Consider the following 14,169-nt stretch of genomic DNA (forward strand, 5'->3'; position numbering starts at 1 on the left):
GGCAAATACGAACGCCCTGGTACATGTAACTACATTTGTGGTGCCACCTGTGCAACAAATTCTGAGAGGGAAACGTGAGACGACGTGCAGCTCGTGTGCATGCAACCTACGTTCTGGTTTGAAGAGCAAAGTAGTTTGCTTATTTGCTTATTGCCTAACGACGAGCTCACACATTGTTAAAGTGATGGGAGTTCAACATTATAGCGTTTGCTATTACGTGAAGGGGAAGACAATAGACAACAATTACACAAGGCACCTTACAAGGCCATGTCTGAACTTGACTGTGAATGACCTGGGCAGCCTATTAGTTGAACGAATTTATCTGTGGTGTCAGTTGAATAGAACTGAATGCGTGGACTTGGCCAAGAAAAGCTGCAATTAAGACAGACCGCAGTCTTGCACCGGTTCAAGTTTGGAGTCTGTGTTTGCGCTCCAATTGGCCTTGACGCTTCAAACGAAACCTCGAAAAAGGATTTGTTTAGTATCACACTCCTGTCCCTGATTTTTGTAGTAGTTCATGACTTGGAGGGGTGGTAGACGATACATACCTCACTATTAGAAATATTGCCACATACAAGGCAATACAGATCAGATACAGTAGACCATTACGCAAATGTATTTACAGTGGTGCCAGTATTTCTTACATTTTTAATTTGATTTTGTTTTTTTATGGACGTGGGCTTACCAAAGGAGAAGTAGCCTAAGTCTACTTAAGACGGTAAGATAACATTTCTAACACCACTCTGTGTCCAATGGACGAATGTTTCTGCATTCTGGGCAAACTATCACTACGCACAACCTTTGGACACTGAACCCACATAAACAGGCGTACGCGCGCACACACACACACACACACACACACACACACACAAAATTCCTAAAATTGCGGATAATATTCCTGGAAGTATTCCGAAATGTATTAGGCCCTATATTCTCTTTGAACATATAAACAGACATGAAGAATTTCCATTTAAATGTCGTTTGAAAAGGGTACAGAAGCAATATATGCTAGCAATTATTGTTATTTATTTATGTTTATTATTATTATTATTATTATTATTATTTATTTTTTTTTAATTATTATGCTATTTTGTTGTTTTTGTTATGTTGAGCCTTGTTCGTTTTGGTCGTTATTTTAGTTTGTTTTCACAATTTCACCGAGCAAAAGAGCAGTTCTGAGTTAGTAGCCGAGAACAAGCCTAAATAAATAAACCGCAGTCAGTCGTAGAATTTGCATTTCCCTTCGAAGTTTAAATTAGACTGTCTGTTGCAAACTCCACCCTTCCTCTTTCAGCTGCAGACGTTCTTAGCTGAGAACCAAATGATTCACTCTTCTCTGTACTCTTTTTTTTCCTCCTTCGTCTTTGCAGCAGCCGCACAGGGCTACTAAGAGAAGAGGGGGAGTGACGACTTGTTCCTGGAAGAGCCAGCCTGGGGAGTCAGTCACATTCTTGGCTGGGATTCAATGACTGAGCCAGACACACACAAACAGTGAGAAAGGGGGGCTGCGAGGGAGGGAGGGAGGGAGAGAGAGAGAGCGCGAGTGAGTGAGCGAGCAAGCTAGCTCGCTGGCTGGCCATCGCGACACAGGCATAGCTTACTGCAAGGGCAGACAGTGTGGATGCAACGTCTACCACTGCGGAAACAGGCTCTCAGAAGAGGGACGAAAATTGTTTGGACGGTATTTTATTCACGATACATTAAAAAACAAAGCTCTACTCGATAGGTGGACACTTTTGTGGAACTTGAAAGTGATCTTTCCTTTACTGTGGGATCATAAAGACGCGTAGGTAGATATGGACTGTAGGGAGTCTATGCCTGCAGGGGAAGACGCGCCGGTGTTACCATACGCCTAGTAGAGGGAATTGCAAACGCACTAGTCCGGACTTTTTCGCGGATGTTTCATGAAGCGCTTTTCAGAATTTGCTAATTCTGCGAGACCTTGGATTTACAAGGAACCGGGATCTATCGGAGCTTTCACTTGCGTTAGTTTCCTCTCGTTAAACGGAACTTTCATTATTGAAGTAGTGCGGAAAACATGGAGACTGTAACTCGACAAAGCTTCCAACCTCATCCAGGACTGCAACAAACTCTGAAGCAGTTTCACCTGAGTTCTATGAGCTCGCTTGGCGGCCCGGCGGCATTCTCTGCTCGGTGGCAACATGATCTTCTCTTCAAGAAGGAGGGCAAAGATCCCGAGCCAGTGCTTCACCTCCCTATGCAGCCTCCGCCAGTGATGCCGGGGCCTCTGTTCATCCCTTCGGACCGTTCCACCGAAAGGTGCGAGACGGTACTGGAGAGCGAGACGATCTCGTGTTTTGTGGTCGGCGGCGAAAAGCGACTGTGCCTGCCCCAGATCCTCAACACCGTCCTGCGGGATTTTTCCCTCCAGCAGATCAACTCGGTGTGCGACGACCTCCACATCTACTGCTCAAGGTGCACGGCGGACCAGCTGGAGATCCTAAAAGTCATGGGGATTTTGCCCTTCTCCGCACCCTCGTGCGGCCTCATCACCAAAACGGATGCAGAGCGCCTCTGCAATGCCCTGATTTACGGGGGCACGTACCCACCGCACTGCAAAAAGGAGTTTTCTGGCATTCTAGAGCTGGAGCTGTCGGAGAAAAGCTTCAAGGTGTACCACGAGTGCTTCGGGAAGTGCAAGGGACTTTTCGTTCCAGAGCTGTACACTAGCCCAAACGCAGCCTGCATCCAGTGCATGGACTGCAGACTAATGTATCCGACTCACAAGTTCGTGGTCCACAGTCACAAATCGTTGGAAAACAGGACTTGCCACTGGGGTTTCGACTCCGCCAACTGGAGGGCATACATCCTTCTCGGCCAGGATTACACGGGAAAAGAGGAGAAGGGACGTCTTGAGCAGCTTTTAGATGAAATAAAGGAGAAATTTGACTTCGCGAACAAGTACAAGAGGAAAGCCTCTACGGTGAGTAGGCTATTAGGCTGCAGCCTCTTTAACTTACCATGTGCCGCTCAGTTGTCTGTTGAACGACCCAACATTTCGGTCGGGATATATGCTTTACGGGGGTTTATGTAGCCTAGACCTTTGAGAACGTGGGTTGAGCTGTTTCGAGGTTGTTCATATTCTGAAATTATTTAATATAGGCTACCAATTACTGCTTTCGAGACTGCAGGCTCGTTTAAGACCGTCTGCTGCTTGGGTAGCCTTCATGCACTTGCACAGGGATGCGGTTTTAAAACTGAAGTGATTTGCGTTGCCATTTTTAAGTTTCATATGGATTTTGTGTTCACCAATCAATTAAGTAAATATCGTAGCCTATACCTAGGGTATTGATCGGACCGTCGACTAAGGCAGCTGTGTCATTCCTACCTTGATTTCTATTACTGTTATTTTTGTTTTGTTGTTTCTATTCGTCTTCTTCCCCCGTAGTCTATGATTTAAATTGACTGCGAATCAACTAGAATGCGCGACCTATTTATACTGATTTTTAGGCATTGCAACTTCCCGTAAGCTATGTGGTTAAATTTAGTTTTGCAGCGCATTTTTCCCAGTCCGTTTGTATCAAGGCTGATTTTAAATTGGTTATTATTATTTGGCAATTTTGTACTGACCTTTTGTTAGTTGTTTTTATTCATACATTATTATTTTGTAACACTTCAAATGGAATAAAACAGTTATGAAATTCAGTAGAAGTAGCGAGTAGGTAGGCTATTACTAGTCGATTGTCCTGAAGAAGAATTAACCGCGGTTTAAAGTTGACATTGCGACGAATTAGTCTTCAGAAATAACAAAACGTATTAATAGCTATAAAACCATCATTTGTATGCCTAACACTTCTGTAAGGTGTTAAAAGCTTCGTTTCGTCATACTAGGGCTAAATAGCTAGTCCAGCCTAACCTTCCCCCCTAGCCTGCCCCCCCCCCCCCCCCCCCCATACACACACGAAACTGTATGTGTGTTATGTATTTATATGTGTGTTCTTATAGTTTAATCCAAGGTTGGCATATTGCGTTGCAATTTAAAAATAAATGTGATATTTATGCTACTATTCAAATGGAGAACAACATTATTATTTATTTTTTGGTTAGTTGGTTAGTGCAGCCCTCTTTCAATCCTTCTGTCCCATTGACTCACACTCCCTTTCCCATCCTGCTTTAACTGTCCTGCAACAACCCCCCCCCCCTGCCCCCCTTCCCCCCTTCCCCCCTCAGAGTTTCACAGTATATTGTGGAAATGTCTGAAACATGAGTATTAGCTCGGGCTGTTATCTCAGGTACTTGAAGGTGGATGTGTTTTCAATGATAGACCCATCCCGACTTTAACGGCGTGCTACTTAGCGAAGTTTGAGCTCACAGAGGGTGGTCAACGGCAGGGCTCTTATGGAGGGGAGGGATGCAATTGTTGTGTCTGCTTCGAGAAGCCATTAGACGCCCCACTGCTGGCCGGTCGCAGCCTGGTGGATACACCGCTGGGTTTATTTAATTTGACTTCAGGATTCAAAACCTATGCATATTTCAGACGTATTATTTTGCCCATGCACAAGTTTCATTAAACAAAATTAGGCACGGTAAAATATATGTGGTGTCAATATTGGTTTGCCTTGAGTAGGCTTGTAGTGTTGTTCACACATCAAGGGTATTATAATTAAATTATAGGACTGATTTGATTATGTCATTTTAATATATAATTTGAAAGCTTTTCATGTATTTTTTATAAAGTGCTTCTTCTGAAAATATGTATGCCTTTGTATACCATTCCTAAGCATGGTTGGTTTTATTTTTTTTGCAAGCTTGGAACAGACTAACATTTAAAAAAAATGTTGGATATATTACTGTTAAGACCCAAATTTTTATGGTTGCTACCAGGTTCCCCTGTAGAGAATTTGAAAATACATATTTATATGAGCAGAAAGCAATTTTTCTTTCAGTTCTGTTTATGATCTGTTACCCAGTTCATAGCAAATGTTCTGGGGTCACATTGAAGAGGGAAGAATGGTGGGCAAATGGTCTCTGGTCTACAGTATGTGTGAATTGCATCTGTAATTCCGTTCTTTTGTGGTGAATATATCTGATTTGACTATGAGAAAGTTAGCTGATGAATGGAATGTTGGATACGGCTCTCTTCAAATAGCCTACTTGTCCCAGGCAACCTTTGTTCTACACTAGCACTTCTTTAACTAGTTTCTTGTTGCATTGCGGCTTATGTAACCTGGATTTTTATGCAGTGTGATCATTTTTTTAGCAGCTAGCAGACAGAATTCAGATTGTATCCCCCCCCCTCCCCCCCCCCCCCCCAGGTTAGAAGGGGATTAAGTCTGTGTGCTGTTGGGGACAGATCAGGGCAGAGTGTCTTCCCTTCCTTCCCAAAATAAAACCAATGAAAGCCCCACCCCCACCCCTCTTTAATGAAAGGCATGTGTGCTCATTTGCATGAACTGTTACACTTGAATAGAATTGATGAAGCAAGGATGGGAGTATTGTGGTGGAAACATAATATTCCCCAACAATAGGCCACATTGAGACCTCCCCCCTACACACACACACACACACACACACACACACAGACACCCAACAAACACACACACACACACACACACAGCCTTCCCTTCCCCCTTACCTTCTTCGTTGCTCCTCTTCTAAAGAAAAGGCGGTGTTTCTGGGGTGGCCACCACAGTCTGTTCTGTCATAGAAACAGTGGGGGGAAAAAAAGTTTTTTCAAAAATAGATTCATAATATCAACAGTCGCCAGCGTAACTGTAGAATAGTGTCTCAAGGACCACTGTGGTCTGGCTTTCTGCTTATCTTCCACTGCTAGTCTGAAATTTGGCCCTGTTGTCTGTTTATTACCATTTCGGTGAAAGGTCTTACGTTTTTCTTTATCATATCAAGTGTCCAACAAGTCACTTCTTTACTTGCCAGGGTTCACTGGGCAAATATTTTTAGCTGCTAGGTGTAGCCTAGTACTCATAACAGTGTCCTTGTTTTGTTTGCTTATTGAATTGTTTGAAGTGATTAGGTAAAATGGATAGAGTGGGTTCATTATTTCCGTGTGTCTGATCTGACCTTCTTGTAGGCTACATATTTATCTGTATTTTTGCTGTTTTTCTCAGAGCCACCAATGCACTGGTTGGTTGTTATGCAGTTCTTGGGTTGAAAGATGGAAATAATCCGCACTGAATTTTATCCTAGGCTAAGATGAAATAAACGAAAGGTAACCAGTTTAAGGATACTGACTGTGCTGAACTCAAATTTCCGCTCATAAAAGTTTTCAAGGTATTGACGTCATCCTTCTTTGCTAGTGTTCAGTTATTTTATATGGGTTGGCATACTGGATCAAATCCACTGTGCTTTGAATCTCCCTGCTAAAATGCTTAAAGTCCATTTTTGCTTCTAGCAAGTTCTTCACTGGAGAAGGTTGCGTACATACTTGCGTGTGTTTGTGTGCATGCGTATGTGCATTTGTGTGCACACGTGTATGTGTATGTGTGTATGCATGTGTGTGCACACGTTTATGTGTGTGTGTGTTTGTGTGTGTGCACACGTTTATGTGTGTGTGTGTTTGTGTGTGTGCGCACGCGCATGTGTGTGTGTCTGTGTGCGCGTGCGTGTGTGTGGCTGGACAGAGGAGTCTGGGGTCACATCACTTCCTCTCCCCTCTGAGCCTCTGCGCAGCTACCGGCCAGGGACCGGCCCCTCTGAGTTTCTGGGGCCGATTAGGATTACCCAACATCCCCCAGGCGCGCGCGTGCGTCACGTCTCGCTGTCTGTGGCAGTCAGCATGGGCGCCGAGGCAGGAGACAGACAGGATGTCCTGAAGCTGCAATGTGTCTATCTGTGTGTAATTACGAAAGGCCAGGCCCCACTGGGGGTTTTTTTTTTTTTTTTTTTTCTTCTTCTTCTTCTTCTTTTTTTTTTTTTTCTCTGAAAAGGCTCACAGTCCGAAGGAAGGCACCCGCCCTTCCCCCAGCCAGCGTGTTCCGCACCCTGCGTGCGCCGCTGGCTCGTCTGAGTCTCCTGCCCCGCGCTTCGCACTGAGTCACTCGCAGGTCTCATCGCTGGCAGCTGATAATAATCGGGTGGGGGGGGGGGGGGTGGAATTGGTCTGTGGCAGGTGAGGGGGGGGGTGGGGGGGCGGCGTTCAGGCAGTCACCCCTGGGGGGGGGGGGGGGGGTGGGCGGGGGATGGGACGGAGCGGGGACCGTCTCACCTAAAGTGTTAGCCTCGTTGGTCGCTGCTGTTCACCGTCAGGTCACGGGCCCGGCGACTTCACTCTCACCTGGTAGTCACGGTGTTTCCACACCTCGTCTAGACTTGTGCGTGTCCCAGTGTGCACTCCCGGGAGTAGCTCAAAATGAAACCAAGATATTACAACACATTCCTTTGTCTGAACAAAGTCTCCAGGAATTGGCTTCGGTCACATGATGGCGTGGACTTCCCTGGGCTGGGTTTGGCGCTGGATCGCGTCTGCTGGCTTGTTTGGACTGCGTGACGAAGGGAGTGTAGCGCTGAACAGTTGGTTCAGAGTTTACGGGCTGGGTGTGGAGCTGTACCCTCAGTCCACAGAACCAATATTAGGTGCCGGTAGCGACTGTAGGCACCCTGATAGCTGAATGACTGGTAAACACTATCAGTGGCTTTTGGTTGCTGCATATTGAATTGTGGCAGAAGATCAAACAGACCACTGAGCAGAGATTTGCCAACGTGTAACGCGGTTGTACAAATAAGGAGATTTACAGTTCCTGTATTGTGCCCGTCAGAGTCAAGGTGTATCAGTGACTAACAGTGACTAATGTGAGTGGCTTTTAAGAAAAGCTTTTGAAGGCCGTGTATATAGGCTATGTGGCTGTGTCTCTGTGTGTGTGGGCACTGAAAAAAAGAAAGAAATGAAATTATATAGGCCTACGTGGTTGCATTTTTCTTTGGTTTTTGCCATTAATCAGAAGCTGAGACATGTACTGTTAATTAGTAAAAAAAAATAAAAAAAACAAGAAGTAAATAACCTTATTCTTGACTCACAAAATATTAATAATTGTACATTATAGGCTATGTAGCCTACGGAACAAGAACACAAGAAGACAAGAGATTGCCTTTCATATAAATTCATGAAAGAAAAGCTGTGTGTCAGATGCAGGCTCTCTGTAAAGCCGGCAGACAAACGTACATTAATCAGAGAGAGGGAGAGAGAGAGAGAGAGAGAGAGAGAGAAACGGGAGTTGCGACAGCCGCATTCCAGGCCACCGCTCGCCATCTGAAGAGACGGCTGATTACGCAATGGCGGCATGGAAACAGTCATGAATGGGCATGAATGGGATATGCCCTCACACCTGTTAGACATTAAAATCAGCCCCAGCCCTTTCTCTACTACTTGAAAATCAAGTTGTTGTGTTTTTTGTCCCCCCCCCCCCACCTCCTCTTGCTTAATTTTCTCGGAGGGTGGCTGAGGTTTTGGAAGACAAAAGGGACCCGGCTTGTCATGAGTGGAAAAAATGAGCGAGCTTTTTTTGAGAGAGGAACAAAGACTTCCAGTCGGCGGTTGGGGTTTATCATTTAATCGCAGAACCCAGCGTTACGGATTTCATTTACGGGATATGTTAGCGTTTGTTTGTTTGTTTGTTTGTTTTTTTGTTTGTTTTTTTGGCTCAGTTTTAGCTTCTCGTTGCCTGTTTTTGATTTGCTTGCGTTTAACCTGAATGGAACGCTGAAATGACCAACTACAGTCCTTTAAAAAGCCACTGTTGGAAGGCGCCGTGCGGATGGGATGATTATGTGACTGTTGTCGGCCTGTATTTTTTGACGAGAGCCGTTTTTTTCCCTGTTTGACACGGCGCTTGAAAGCGCGGTCCATTTTTAGAGGACGGCATTACCGAAACTTTCCCTTCCAGTGCCCAAAACTGTCCCACTGCACTCTGGGATATCCCGTCCGCCGCTGAATGGGCTGCTTGTTCGGGGTGGAAAGGAAGTTTATTTCCCTTAGGGAATATGGGGTATGTCCTGTTTCATATGCGAGCCACATCAGCCTTAAGCCTTCCGACAAAAAAAGGCCATATCCATGCCGAGGAAAGCACAACAGCTGTTAGGCCTGCATATCAATAGCCACCGCAGAAATCCCTGCCTTTTCAAAAAAAAAAAAAATCCTTGCGTAGAAAACGCAGCAACCTCTGTTTTAAATAAAGATGCAGCTGCTTTTAGCCGAAGCTCAGGTGACGTAATGGCAGGGGTGGAAATCTACGTGCAGGATAACTGGAGAAAAAGAAGAACTCATCCTAACCTCGTGCGATGGTTCTCATTATTCATTTTGGGAGCGTGAATAATCCATCCGTTTAAGATCGTAAGTGCTGTTACGAAACGCGAGGAATTAAGGCTACGGTCCCTGGACTGCAAAGTGCAGGGGAACGATCGTTTAGGACGCCCGGAGGAGAGGGAACCTGCTAATTAACTTAGATCAGGCCATCTCCCAGCAGCCCCTGCGGCACCCCAACTGTTCTCCTCGGCCACATTAACCGGTCTTCCAAGATCATTGTTTAAGGTCAGAGGAATCAATTTTAAATTGACGCTGGGGAGTCCTGCAGTCGGGAGCGACTCCGGGTTAACTTTCTAACAGGCTGGGAGGGACGATTAAACAAAAAAAGCTACGGCGTGCTTGGCGCTCGTGGGACTTTAAATCTGTGCGTCACGCAGGTTGAACACCGTACCCTTCCAGGTACTCCGCATCCTTTGGTGATGCGGATATCAGCAGAGGTTAGGCTAAGTCTGGATGCCACGGTGATAAACTGGACGGAGGAGAGTCTGCCATAATGCTTTCAGTACAGGATTAGAAAACCTCCCTAGAACAATTTGAAGTGTAATTGCTTTGTAGCATTAATGGTATGCAAATTTGAGTCAATTAAGAAGGTTTTTTTTAATTAGCAGTTAGGTTCATGTGTGAAGCGCCTCACACTAATTATTTGCCACATACGCTGCTAATTTGCTGTGCTTTTTTTTTCTGCATACCCATCAAAACCAAGCGTTTTTTTTCTTCCTTCTCTCCCTCCTTGTTTCAGTTCTTTCCCTATCCTCCTGAGGTAGGCACAGCAGCAGGGGATTTGGCTCACCGCAAATTTCTGCTTTGCAGGACTTTTTTTTTTCTTCTTCTTCTAATAACTTTAAAGAAGTCAATTGACTTGGAAAAATAAATACACACACTGTCATTCGAAGGTGCACACACAGAGACATACCCCTGCAGACAGGCATATAATATAGGTTCACACACACACACGCACACACACAAACACACCACACATGCACGTAAACACGCCACTCTTAAATATGCACGCTACGGACAGAGGCAGAGTGTTTAGTGTAAGAGAAAGGGGTGGAAGGGCAAACATTTTCGGTAGGGCGTCTGGCTGTGGCCCTACGAAGGCTTGATAAATGATGGTGAGGATAAATTAGGTGTGCTGATTGGTCCTTTGTTCTTCCCTGCCTGGAGCCGTTTGCTCCGCCGGCCTCCAAGAGCTTCTCAAACGGGATTGTTCTCTCACAGCCTGATCTGTTTTTTTTTCTGAGGGTATAATTAATCTTAATTAAACAGACATCCTAAAATGATTCCTTGGGATGGTTTGCTTTGCTTTGCCGGAATCATTTTGTTGTTGTTGTTGTTGTTGTTGTTGTTGACGTTGCTGTTGCTGTTTGTCTGTGAATCGGTCACTCCGAATCTTCGCCGCTGACACCCGCTCTGTCATCGCTGTGATGTCATAAAAGACCAGTCATGGCAAAATGTGTCATTTTGTTCTAAACTTAAACTCAGTGAGTGAGGTGGAGTGGTAAAGGTCAACACAGCAGACTGAAAGACTGAGCGTGCTGTCAGTTTGCTCCATTTGCAGAGACAGGTCAGTGCCTTTAATCCTGAAGATACTCTTCTGTCCTCCCCCCTCCCCAGTAGGCTGCCATACTGGCTTTTCCTTCTGCTCTATCCCTGTCTCTCTTTCTGTCTCTCTCCCGCCACCTCCTCCTCTCTTCCTCCTGCCTCCACCCCCGCAGCCGCCTCCCCGCGCTCGCGCGGATGAACGCAGGCGGCGTAGGCTCCCCTTCCCGCGCGTCCCTCAGCGCTCCACGCGCTCCCGTCTGTGAATGACACGACTCCAATTCGCAGGGAAAAAAAAAAGAGAGGAGAAGTTCAAACGTTTCATCACGGGCCATCGTTTCAAACCGCCTCCTTCCCCTCTCCCTCCCTCCCTCTCATATCCCTCTCTCTCTCTCCCGCCGAGTCTCTCTCAGCCTTCCGAGGGCAGTCTGCAGACGACCGAGATCTTCCCGGATCGCTGAGGAGCGTCCGAGGATGTGGTTTACGTGCAGCTCAGACAGAGATCGCATTGATCTACCTGAGAGCCGGCCGGGCTTGATGGAGGGGGGAGGGTGGGAAGTGGGGCGGGTGGGGGGGTTCCTTTTTGTGGGACCGATGAAGTCGGTGTGGGGGGAGGGGATTTGATGGTTTTGGGGGGGTAGGGGCAGTCGGCTCAAGCGCTTTCCAAAAAAAAAAAAAAAAGAGAAAAAAAAAAACCCTTTGTGCGTGGAGGTTACCACGGCGACCATGTGTGTCAGTGGATCACAGCTGTGTTGCAGACTGGCCCGCTGTCCCTACGCCAAAAGGCCCGAGCCAACTCGAGCAGACAAAAGCCATGGAAGCCGCTGATTGGTTACTTCCCCGACACGGCACCCCCTCGCGTTGGGGAGCCCTTGCCAGAAAGCCAGCACGACTCCGTTAGCACCGTGGACCTGCTCAGATCCTATGGCAACTGTGAGGATGTTTAATAAATGTGTAGGGTAGTGTTGGGTGCGCGAGACAAACCCCAACGTTTTGCTTTCTGGACCTCTTGACATTTTCATGCCGTTGGGTAACAGGCACGTAAGAACACACCGCAGAATTGCGAGTGACAATGTGTAGATTTTTGTGCTGCTATTTATTATTGATGATAAATTACCGTAGGCAGCAAGGACCCCCGTGTTTATTTAATGAGTTAGAACGTTCGCAGGATGACTCGGGGTTTAAAATATTTATCACACACATGCCTCTGCAATCCGAGCTATTGCATTAACTACACATCCAACCAACCAGCCAACCCTCACCCCCTGCATAAATTAGCACTTTTGCAGAGCCAAGGAGACTTTCATCTAGATCCATTATTTTATTTATATCTTTATTTATCGACCCCCCCCCTCTCACTCCCACTCATATTTGGCATCTTGCTCCAATTTCAGAGACAAGCTTGAAAAACTTTTGTCTGTGAATGTGTGGCGGGGGTGGGGAGGGGGAGGGGGGCGTGGGTGGATATAACATATTTATGCATTCGCAGTCAGACACGTCAGAATTCATTTTATACGCGGGCTTTATTTTAGTGGAACAGGCATGAGGAAATGGAGTTATTCGGGGGTGGGTGGGCTGTGAAAGGGGCTCACTCTAACCCCCCCCCCCCCTGGACTGGACTGTTTCTGGTGGCCCCAACAGGGCTTGTTCCCCCGTGGGAAACATCCTGCACTCTCACTCATCTTGGGCAAAGAGAGCAGCAGCGTAGCTGAGGAACCTGCCTAGTCACCACAGGGTTGCCAGCTTGACTCCTGGGGGACGTGGTACAGCTGTGCCCTTTAAGGAAGGTGGCACAGCTTAACATTCCCCTCAGTAAAGTAATCAGCCGTTTAAATGCACTCTGGGTATAGCTGAAAGTGCTGGTTGAGCAGAATAAAGTACGATTTTTTATGCAGTGAAGTAATTTAACATTTAATTATATTCGAAAACGATTCAATGCTTATGGCTGGCCCTCTGAACTTAACCTTTCTATGGTTTACATAAACATATTAACCAGATTTACATATGTCTGAATATTACATAGGCCCTACAGCTTAACCGTAAGGCAAAATTAGATTTGTGTTATTATTAATGTTGGCTTTCATTGGATGTGTACTTGTGTACCCTTTGATGGCTTTACACACGTGTTGGCGTGTATGTGTGAGTGCGCGTGTGTGTGCGTGTGAGTGTTGGTGTGTATGTGTTGACGTGGGTGTGCGTGTGAGTGTTGGTGTGTATGTGTATGCGTGTGTGTGTGTGTGTGTGTGCGTGTGAGTGTTGGTGTGTATGTGTTGACGTGGGTGTGTGTGTGTGTGTGTGTGTGAGTGTTGGTGTGTGTGTGTGTGTGTGTGTGTGTATGTGTTGACGTGGGTGTGCGTGTGAGTGTTGGTGTGTATATGTGTATGCGTGTGTGTGTGTGTGTGTGTGTGTGTGTGTGTGTGTGTGTATGTGTTGACGTGGGTGTGCGTGTGAGTGTTGGTGTGTATATGTGAGTGCGCGTGTGTGTGCGTGTGAGTGTTGGTGTGTGTGTGTGTGTATGTGTTGACGTGGGTGTGCGTGTGCGAGACAGACGTAGGAGCCGCGTTAAGGAGAACCGGCGTCTCAGACAGATGCAGATGTGTGGTCTCAGCCCTGCGCCTGAGCGTCGGCCGCAGGACGCTTGCGTCAGCGAAGTGTGCTCCGCCGGCGAGGTAATCCCCACCTCTCAGCGGCCGCTGCTTCTCTGTCTTTTTCTCTCTCTTTTTTTTGTTTTTCGTTGCCTGGGCGCTGTTTGTCTCGCAGGCCTCGCCTGAGGCCCCCTTCTCTGCGCCCGTCGGGTCTGTCGCGCGGGGGCCGAAACAGCCCGGTTACCGCGGAGTGGCCGGCGTCGCGGCTGCGCGTCCCGTGAGACAGACACAGAAGGATATTTGGCGGCTTGCCGGGGGTAGCGGCCCGGCGTGCCGCCGCGCCTCATTGTCCCAGTGAGCAGACGGGCCCCCGTCCCGCAGGGGAGGGGCACCGCAGCGCGTCAGTGTATCACTCTGACAGGGCCGGCCCTCCCCCCAAACCCAGCCCCCATCCCCCATTGAGTAGATTATCAAACACCGTTCAGAATGGATGAGAAACACAGCTGGTAAAATTGCAACAAAGCCACACGAATATGAAGAAAGTACATTTAAAAAAAAAAAAAAAACAGAAAAACACGTCGTGTGAAATGACGGCAGAAATGGCTCGCCTCGGACGTCCGGGCAGTCTGTAGCCGCACGTTATTTTGAGAGCCGGGGAAAGGGGGGAGGGGGGGGGTTTGTTGTAATCTGTGACGTATAAGGCAGCAGATATCTGAGAGGAGACAGCCGAAATAGTGCTGTGTCAGCCAGGGCCTTCCTTTG

General features: G+C 47.0%; 1 protein-coding gene across 1 annotated transcript in view; it reads left to right on the forward strand.

Annotated features, from left to right (window-relative positions):
* Positions 1 to 1,530: 1,530 nt before the first annotated feature.
* Positions 1,531 to 14,169, forward strand: part of skia (v-ski avian sarcoma viral oncogene homolog a) — an 86,415-nt gene continuing 73,776 nt past the window's right edge. The window contains exon 1 of the mRNA XM_035381239.1: positions 1,531 to 2,944. Coding sequence (XP_035237130.1) covers positions 2,039 to 2,944 — 906 coding nt within the window. The 5' untranslated portion in view covers positions 1,531 to 2,038. The remainder of the gene's footprint in view (positions 2,945 to 14,169) is intronic.

Source organism: Anguilla anguilla, chromosome 11 (genome assembly GCF_013347855.1).
Source record: "Anguilla anguilla isolate fAngAng1 chromosome 11, fAngAng1.pri, whole genome shotgun sequence".
Taxonomy (NCBI): Eukaryota; Metazoa; Chordata; class Actinopteri; order Anguilliformes; family Anguillidae; genus Anguilla; species Anguilla anguilla.